This window comes from Harmonia axyridis, chromosome 4 (genome assembly GCF_914767665.1).
Source record: "Harmonia axyridis chromosome 4, icHarAxyr1.1, whole genome shotgun sequence".
In the NCBI taxonomy this organism is placed as follows: domain Eukaryota; kingdom Metazoa; phylum Arthropoda; class Insecta; order Coleoptera; family Coccinellidae; genus Harmonia; species Harmonia axyridis.
Genome location: NC_059504.1, coordinates 3,886,881 through 3,896,422, shown reverse-complemented (window position 1 = coordinate 3,896,422; position 9,542 = coordinate 3,886,881). Strand labels below are relative to the sequence as shown.

Sequence of the window (9,542 nt, the reverse complement as noted above, 5' to 3'; positions counted from 1 at the left end):
CTGAATTTCTGATATATTTAGGTATTTATTTCAATATATTTTGAGTTGATATGAAACGTTGATTCACTATGGTACATAAGAAGTACCTACGTTCTTTGTGGAGAAACTCGCGAATTGAGTGAAATATCGTATCACTGATTTGTTTTCATTTCCGCGCGCTTCATGTCAAATTTGATAGTTCATGTTGGAGACAAAGTATGCTCACTGAAAATGATATATGCTCCTCCTATCTATCTCAGTTTTTCACCTCATGTGCGCTTTGTAGCCTTAGTGGCTTCAAGAAATAAAATCTGCATGTTTCTAGAATACCAGTTCTTATTTTCTTGCCTCTGACTGAGTACACAAATTTAATATATTATTATTGCAATTTTTTTTATTGCAATCCTTTCCATAGGAAATACGCTGTTTTGGTTTTATAGCCTTTCTATTTAAATTGGGTGTGGGCTTTGTTTCATTTATAATTTTTTTTTTTCAACTTATGCCCACTTTCATTCAAAAATTGGTTTTTTCAATGAATTAAGTATCTATAGTTAGGAACTGTCTATTGTTTTTGTGGGAAAATTTTGGCTGATGATTCCATATTGCTTTAGTTCAACGATTCGCCAAATATTGAATAGAAATTTTCAATCAGCCTTGTCAATTCATCAAAACAGCTTTATTCAGAGTTTGTTACATTTCATATACACAATAATAAAAAACAAAACGATCTAAATCAATGGATTTCCACTTTTCTAGAGACACAGTCATCTCTCCTCTGCACAGGCACCTCAATGATCAAGATACCTTCAGAAAACCTTGCGCTGATAGCTGGCATGTCATACCCTGGTGGAATATCATAGGATGTGTTGAAGTTCTTGGTTACAGTCTCGTCACCTTTGCACTCCTCCTTTTGACCGCTGAGGTGAATGGTGTTGCCCCTGGTTTTGACTGTAATGTCGTGCTTTGAGTATCCCTCAACATTGACTCTGATTCTGACATGCCTTTCGTTCACAATGAAATTGGGATCATCGTTGAAAGAGCAGCTGTCTTTGTTGGAACACATCTTGGTGGGCTGGTTTTGGCTCAGATGAGGCATCTATGGGACAGTCATTCGATTTATATGGAAATCTTGTTGAGAATGATTTCCTTATTCCTTGTTGTCTTTTCAGTTTTTATCTGTAACTTGTGAATCATTATATTATCATGATTTCGTATTAGTATAGGTATCATACTTCCTTATGGATGATTAATTTGATTAGTTTTTTTAGATCACCTTTATTTTTTTCTTGTATGTATGAGTGGATATTTATATAAACTCAGTGTCGGGTCTAGGGGGGCAAGATATGGGTTATGTGCCCCCGGTGGCAAATTTAGGGATCTTCAAATTCAAGCTTGGCAAACGAATATACTACTCCACAAGTTTATAGTATGATTTAAAACACCAAGCAAACAAATTGGGGTTCTTTCGAACGCATTCGTTTATGATGTTATACAGGGTGTAACATCAGTGGTTGGCTATAGCTTAGTGGTGAATACACATCATCCAGGCCCTTTCAGAAAAGCAGCTATCATAGCTCATAACAGGCCAAATTAAAATTCCTCGGTCTACCATAGTAAAACTCATTTTTTTGGCAAAATTCGATTTTATTATTCAACATTGTTGCCTTCGAGGGCGATACAGTGAGTATAGCGATCTTAGAACTTTTCGATACCATTTTTGTAGTACAATTTGTCTTTCGCTTCAAAATAGGCCTCAGTTTCGGCGATTACTTCTTTATTGGCGCTGAATTTCTTTCCAGCGAGCATTCTTTTGAGTTCTGAGAACAGGAAAAAGTCGCTGGGAGACAGATCTTGCAAATACGATGGATGCAGAAGCCATTCGAAGCCCAATTCATGCAATTTCGTCATTGTTTTGATGAAACAGCACCTTTTTTTTCTTCAAATGTGGTCGTTGTTCAACGATTTCATCCTTTTAAACGATCCAATAACGCTATATAATAATCGCTGTTGATGATCTGGCCCATTTGGAGGTAATCAATGAATATTATATCTTGCGCATCCCAGAATACTGATGCCATAACCTTGCCAGCTGACTGTTGTGTTTTTCCACGCTTTGGATTCGGTTTATCCTGTGCACTCCACTCCTACAGCTGACTGTCGATTGGACTCCGGAGTCAAATGATGGAACCATGTTTCATTCATTGTCACATATCGAGGCAAAAATTCAGGTTTATGCACCCCATCTTAGAAAATGTAAAACGTGTGTGTATTTGCTTTACAGCAAAAATAAATATATTCTTCATACTTCTCGGCTTTCCTCAAGATATTATTATTTTACAAATTTTAGTATATTATTATTTTTATCTAGATCTGCTTCTCGAGATAGGAGAATCCACAATAGGAAAAAGATTTTGGTTTATTATTATTAATAAAATTTTCATAGTTTACGTTTTGGAATGTGTTGAACCCAAAAATCGATTAAATAATTTTTAACATCAGATATCGAAAAACACAATAAAAAAAAACATTTTCGAACATTCATAATCATGGAATTGAAAATACTTATTGGTGATATCATTATATTGTATCATGTAAACTCATTGCTCTGCTTCAAATATGAGAAAAGAAAAAGATCATATTGAATTCAAAATTTTTACACAGTTAGTTTTAGCTTCAATAATTTAGGGATCACAACTTTGGGAAATTGTATTCGAATTTACTGTCCAATAACATTTTTTCCAGATCCAGACTTTCTAAAAAGTTACTACTATTCTTTCTTATAAAGAAGCTATGAAGTACTATCATCATATTACTTATTTTTTCCAAGTATTCATATTGAAATATCGAATTTTTTTGAAGAGAATACTCTTTTTTCTTCGGATAGAACCATAGATAGTCTGCTGGTGTGAGATTAAATGAATTTTGAATGTTTCATTAGAAAGAAACTAACCTCAGTCACAGGCACCTATTACAATTTTTTTTTAAGAATCGAATTTGTCTGTTTAGCTAGATAAAAGGTAAATGAACTACTATAAAAAATATATTTTTTTATTCTATAATTGTACTAATTCAGCAAAATGACTTGAAATATAACAATAACAATAATTTACAAACTCAAAGTGAAATGAATGATTCATTATAAATATTCTCATTCCTCCAATTTGTATACCAATTTCGAAGGCTTCACATTGTTTGCAGAATCTTTCCTGGGCACACTGATAGTTAGCATTCCATCATCAAAAATCCTATACTTCAACCTGGTCATATCGTATTCTTCAGGCACAAAATAATTCCTCCAAAAAGCACTAGAACTTTTCGATCCATTCTCTATGATTTTCGGTTTCTTCTGCTTGGCCTCCACCAACACTTTGTGACCAACTGAACTGACCACAATTTCTTCAGAAGAATATGGATAAACTAGAAGGCTAACGTGAAAATTGTACTTGTGGAAGAAGTCAGTGTCTTCGCTGTAGTTTTTCTTGTTTAGTGAGGAGTTCGAAGAATTCACTTCGTTTTTGATCATTTCTGTATTATTGAACATGGGAACAGACGAAAAAGTTACTTAAGTTTCGGATTAAGAGGTGAGAATGAGGATATTCTGGAATATGCTAGGCATAAATTGGTTTTTTCAATCAAGAGTGATTTCATAGTTTACTTCCTTAGTTCCGTATGTGCATAATTACTATACTAATCATATGTTGACAATTTGACGATAATTTTCCTCTAAAGGATTATATATTCCATCTCCACCTCTCAAGATTGGTATTTGCCTTCAACCTCTGAAATTCGCTTGTACCTCAAAATGCCGAAACTGTTCAACAAAAAAGAACCTCCTAAAACATCAAAATCCACGGATACTAAAGAAGAACCTTCAGATGAACACGATTTTATCCGCAAAGAATTTGGAGATTACTGGAAGAACCCAAAGAACGACAAGTTCGAGAGGATCCTCAAAGATGGAGACACCAAACCGAAGAAGAAAGATTTCCAATTGACCCTCAACATACCAGAGTACAAACCGGAAGAGGTGTTGGTAGCAGCCAACGGAAATGTGGTGGAAGTAAAAGGTAAACATCAAGAAAGGGATGAAAAAGGTGAAATGCAGACTGTTAGAAGTTTCATCAAGTCCTTCAGTATATCGGAAGATTGTGATGTATCGCAGCTGAGGAGTAAGTTTGAGAAGGAAGGTGTCCTCACCATCAGTGCACCGAGGAAGACTGAATAGCCATGAGAAATTCATTTCAAAGTTGTAGTGTTAGAAAATATTATAGATTCATTAACATTTTTGTATAATATGGTGATTATGTGTGAGTTTGGAGTGTATTATTTATGATTTTATTTAATAAAAATATTTGGTGAAAATTCATTCAATATTTACCTTATTTTCCATCCAATTTAAGTATGGATAAACCTCATACAAACAATAATTTTATTATAAAATCAAGCTGAATATCACCTAAATTGTGAAAGATTGAAAATATTGCCTACATTCTGATTAAATACTGCTATACAAAGTGAGTCCTTGACTTGTTCATATATACCAACAGTAGATTCCTGATGAGGTCAAAAGAAACACTTTTTCTTACTATTTTTTCCGACAAATGTAAAAAAAAATCAGTGGGTTGAAAGATGCAGAATATTCAAATGTGGATATTTATATTGAACACTATTTATTTATTTCCATGCCTAAATCAAGATGAGCCAAACAGTAGAGTTGAATATAACATATAGAAGGTAATTTTAAAATTGAATAAAATATTCAATGCTGGAAGTTCAGGTAATAATTACAGTCTTCATTATAATCACAGTACAGAGAATAATTAGAATTATTTTGGATGTATCTACAGTTTGAGTATACATAGGTCCACATTATATAGAAAAAATTCGATAGCCCTTGGAGTCTAACTTATTCAATATTCGTTGAATATTCTTTCAATTCATATCCACATTGTCATCCTGCTGGCTTTAGAAATATTGAACTGGGTGATGTAAAAATATTTTTATATGACATACACGTGGTTGTTACAAACCTCATTCTATAAAGAATTGCTTTCGATCTGAATGTACATTACACAGTATTTTTTTTGGTACCACACAATTTTTTATAAAGCAATACTCAATATCTTGAAATTATCTACGGAAATTCAATATTTTGTTGGATTTCTTTAAATCATTGAAGCCGGTCATTTCATAGTAGTAGTTCAGTATTTTTGCATTCTTTTAGGGCGGCAAATTAGGTCTCTTTATAGCCCTTTGATATTGTCATCTTCAGAAACAAAAGGTAGGTACCTAACTCAAAATTTTATGGACGAGTGTGGTTTTTCAAGCTTTTGAATGAGTATAGTCCATTTGAGATAATCCAAATTCCACAATATCTATAAAATGCAATAGGAATAGGTATATAAAAGGATGAAAACAAAGATTATTACCAAAATTTATTCTGTAAATTTTCATAAAAACTGGAGAACGTAAAATATTATTATCAAAATCTTAAAAAATTTCCCGAGTATACAAGATTTCGTTCAAGAATATAATTTTTTATTATCAACAATATTAAATTAACATTATAATTAAATATTGAAATGAAATAAATAATTGATTTAAATAAATAACTATAATACATAATACTAAATATACTATTGCTCTAAATCATTTCTTGGGGCTGTAATAATCAAATAGTTATCTATAAATGTTGTCTTAAGTTGACTGACATCGATATTTTTAGGTATCAAATAGGTTTTGAAAAAATTCTTCGAAAAATATATATTTCTCTCATCATTTTTCTTCGTGCCTTCAATTGTTATGGTACTTCCTCTAATTTTAACAATAACTTCATCAGGTTCATGATGCGGTACAAAAATTTTCAATTCGAAATTATTGCCTACTAGTACATTGTTAACTTGTTTATCGTCTTGACCTTCCAAAAATACGTTAGTGTAAGATTTACATCTGGTAGATCTAGGAAGAGTTGCAAATTTCATATCGTCATCAGTTTCATTTTCGAAACCATCAACCAAAAACTTGACAGATTTGGATTTTTCCGGATGTTTCGATAGAACCAAGCACGATTTTCTATTCTTACTCTTTATGATCTCAGAACTTTCTTCGTATTCAATTGCATCTGCAAGATCCGGAATACTTTTTTCCACAAAATTCTGGAATTTCCTCGGTACTGTTACCAACAATTTTCCATCAGAAGTTATAGTTTTCATTATGCCATCTATGATTGCATCGTCAGGAAGATCCACTTTCGTCTTGAATCTATCAGATCCGCCCTTCAGAACTCCAATGGTGAGGACGTTTTTGAAAGTGGTGATTTCAAAATCTTCGATTTTGAGTCCTGATGCATCCATTTCGACTAGTATATTGTCTCTGCCAATTTTCACATTGGATAACAAGTCCTTTCCTATGTAGGGCTCTTCATTATCATTCTTTCTATGCGATTCATACTTTGGTACTTCAACAATAAGAATACCATTCTCTAGCCTTGACTGCAACATCTTCATGTCAAATTCTCCAGGAACTGAGAAATTTTTGGCAAATACTCCTGACGGATTTCCTAAACCATCATAGTACTTCTTTCTTCCTTCAACCCTGAAATTGTTGTCCTTCATTATCAAGTTGATATCTTCTTCGTAGCAGTTTCTGACGTCCACGTACACCTGGTATACCTCATTACCTTCAGAATCGAATGCTGAGGAAAATCTATCTTTAATGTAGTTATTTGGAGATTTTTCTCTTATGTTAGGAGTCGAACTGAAGTAACTCTTCTGCATTGGATTAAATCCATCAGGTTCTACCGAATGTCTGTCAGCTGTATAATGGTGTTGTCTATGGTAGGAAGGTATATTTGAGTGTCTCTTAAAATTGCTTTGGGGATTATGATTATCATGGTATTGATTACCATATGGTTTAGTCGTATTTTTTTGTTCTGGGAATGTGTATAGCTTTGGTGCTACTTCATTTTGTCCAGTTGGATTGATTGGGATTTCCACAATTAAAAATCCTTCTGCAGATATATAATACGTTAGAGCTTCCACATTGTAAGTTGGTGGTACCACAAATTTCTTACTGAAGCTTTTTGATATTGTGTGATTACCCAAATGACCTCCTTGAACTAAAATGGTTTGTCCCTTAATATCCAAAGAAATATCATTATTGTTATATCCTCTTATATCCACTTTTATGATATAATTGTCCCCAACTCTTTGTGTAATATGACCTTTATTATTATAGCTATTGTTTGTTGGATTACTGTTACTATATCTATCGATATTGTTGTGACTTTGAGATTTATACTTTGGTATAGTAACGATCAGAATGTCATCATGAGTAATATATGTATGGAGAGCGTTCAGATCAAAAGCTTTTGGAACTAAATATGATTTCACAATAACCTTACGAGGATCTGAATGTTTGCACTCCACAGTAACTATGTTCTTGTTTATTTTCACATAAATATCTTCAGTGCTGAAACCATGTACGTTAAATTTCATTTCAAATTTGTCCTTATCCAATTCTGCAGAATCAACCAATACTTGCTCGTCTGGTTCACTTAAATTATCCAAAGATCCACGTCTAGTACCAGTTGAAAAACTGTTTTTGTCATCAACTATTTCTGATAAATTATCTAGGGAGCAAGTTCTTCTATTTCTTGGTATTCTCACTGTTAAAACTCCAGTCGATGAAAGGTATTTCTTGGTTTTTTTAGTGTCACAATCGGTTGGCAGTAGGTATGATTTCATAAAACTCTTTGCGATCCTACCTTTTTGATTTGATTGCTTCCCTTCGATGGTTATTGTATTTTTTCCAGTAAGTTTGATGGTTATTTCTTCTGGTTCAAATCCAATTATGTTGAGTTTGATTTCCACGTACTCGTCTTTGATTTTCATATCGCAAATGGAATTTTCTGGCAGGAAGGTTTTGAACTCTTCCATAACCTTACCTTCAGCTCTTGGTACGGATACCACAAGTATGCCATCAGAATGAAATTTGCGGTCTATCTTAGAGACATCATAATCAGGAGGGAGCACAAATGTCTTTTCGAATTTCTCTTCGGTTTTACAGAATTTTTTAGATGTTTTACCTTCGATGGTCACCATGCGCTTCTGTTGTATAATATTGATATCTTCTGGTCTGTATTTGGAGACATCAATCTTGATTTCGAACTTCTCCGTACTGATGTTGAACTTGCATTTAACATCGTTTTTAGTTTCGTCATCCACGTTTTGTAAATTTGCCTTTTTGGTATCGCAGAACAAGCCGAGGAATTTTGGGATGCTCAGAATTAGATGTCCTTGTGGAGTGAATCTTCTTTCAAGCCTTGTTATCTCGCAGCAATCAGGAAGGGAGTATGTTTTGATAACTCTTTTCATGCCCGTTTCTTGAAGAGATTTAGCCTTAATGGTGATGGTGTTACAGTTTACCTTTATTTTTATATCTTCAGGTTTGTAATCTTGCACGTTGAGGCGAATTTCAAATCTGTCGTTGAGGTCCACGCAGTTATTTGTACAGCTGTCTTCCAGTTTAGGGAATTCTGAGCATTCGACAACATCTCTTTTAGGAGCTGTTATGTAGACACCATCTGAAGTTATGGTATAACGCATTCTCTTCAAATCGCAGTTTTCTGGCATAATATAATGTTTGGAAAAGTGTGTTGGTCTCTCCTTGTATCTATTGTTGAAAAGTTTTCCTTCTATGATCACTCTGTTACCTTCCATCTTCAATTTCACATCTTCTGGTTTGCAGTTCAATAAATCCACTTTTGTCTTGAATATTTGAGTTTTTTCGTTAGTGTCGGAATCACAACGGTTTCTTGATTTTCCGTAACACGAAACAGACGAGGAGTCTATTGTAGTAGGCATTTTTTTTATCACTTGAGTATTACACACTGATCTATTTTATGGAACGATCTGTTTGATTGAAATGAGCTTTTGGTAACTGAATCCTTTTTATATGCGGAAATGAGATTTGTGCTCTGTTCAAGAGGAAGTAGAATCATGGGTAATCGATGAGTGATGAATATATTGTTTGTTGATATAATTAATAATTCGAGAATTATAGTAGGAATAACGATGGTATAGATTCGTCATCATATCATCATGATTAATAAATATGGAATTAAGATATGGAATACGGATCGCATAAGATCGAAGTTTTGTTTTATCGTTCCCAAATTATAAATGTAGATTAAAAAAAAAACTTTAACTTTTAAAATATATAGACTTTTGCAACAGTGGTGTTCCATGTGTCCAGTTAGGAAAGAAAAGGAATCTAATTTTTTTATGTGTAATATTTTCGGTACCACACAAGGTGTTTTTTTTTTACGGGTCGGACATTTTTTCCCAGCAATTTTTTTTTCATTTTTTACAAATCATCAGCAGACGTTTTTCGAGATATTTAGCATAATAGGTTTTTTACCAATATTTGGTTATTTGGATTATTTGAAATTACGAAGTTGTGGGAGCCCGCTATCTAAGCAACTGTCACTTTTGAACATTCGACAAGTTTTTCTTCAAATAAACCATAAAAATTTCTATAACGAATAAAATCGGTTTTTCCGT

At 33.3% G+C, this 9,542-nt stretch overlaps 3 protein-coding genes across 3 annotated transcripts; 1 reads left to right on the top strand and 2 right to left on the bottom strand.

Moving 5' to 3' along the window:
• Positions 1-3,127: 3,127 nt before the first annotated feature.
• On the bottom strand, positions 3,128-3,502 carry LOC123677763. Its single transcript, XM_045614456.1, has one exon. The coding sequence runs from the start codon at positions 3,500-3,502 to the stop codon at positions 3,128-3,130; it is 375 nt and encodes a 124-aa protein (XP_045470412.1).
• A 227-nt stretch (positions 3,503-3,729) lies between these two features.
• On the top strand, positions 3,730-4,338 carry LOC123679140 (heat shock protein Hsp-16.48/Hsp-16.49-like). The gene has a single exon (XM_045616545.1). It carries the CDS (start codon positions 3,782-3,784, stop codon positions 4,202-4,204), a length of 423 nt encoding a protein of 140 aa, XP_045472501.1. The 5' UTR covers positions 3,730-3,781; the 3' UTR covers positions 4,205-4,338.
• A 1,240-nt stretch (positions 4,339-5,578) lies between these two features.
• Positions 5,579-8,943, bottom strand: LOC123679139. The gene has a single exon (XM_045616544.1). It carries the CDS (start codon positions 8,841-8,843, stop codon positions 5,616-5,618), a length of 3,228 nt encoding a protein of 1,075 aa, XP_045472500.1. The 5' UTR covers positions 8,844-8,943; the 3' UTR covers positions 5,579-5,615.
• Positions 8,944-9,542: the final 599 nt, after the last annotated feature.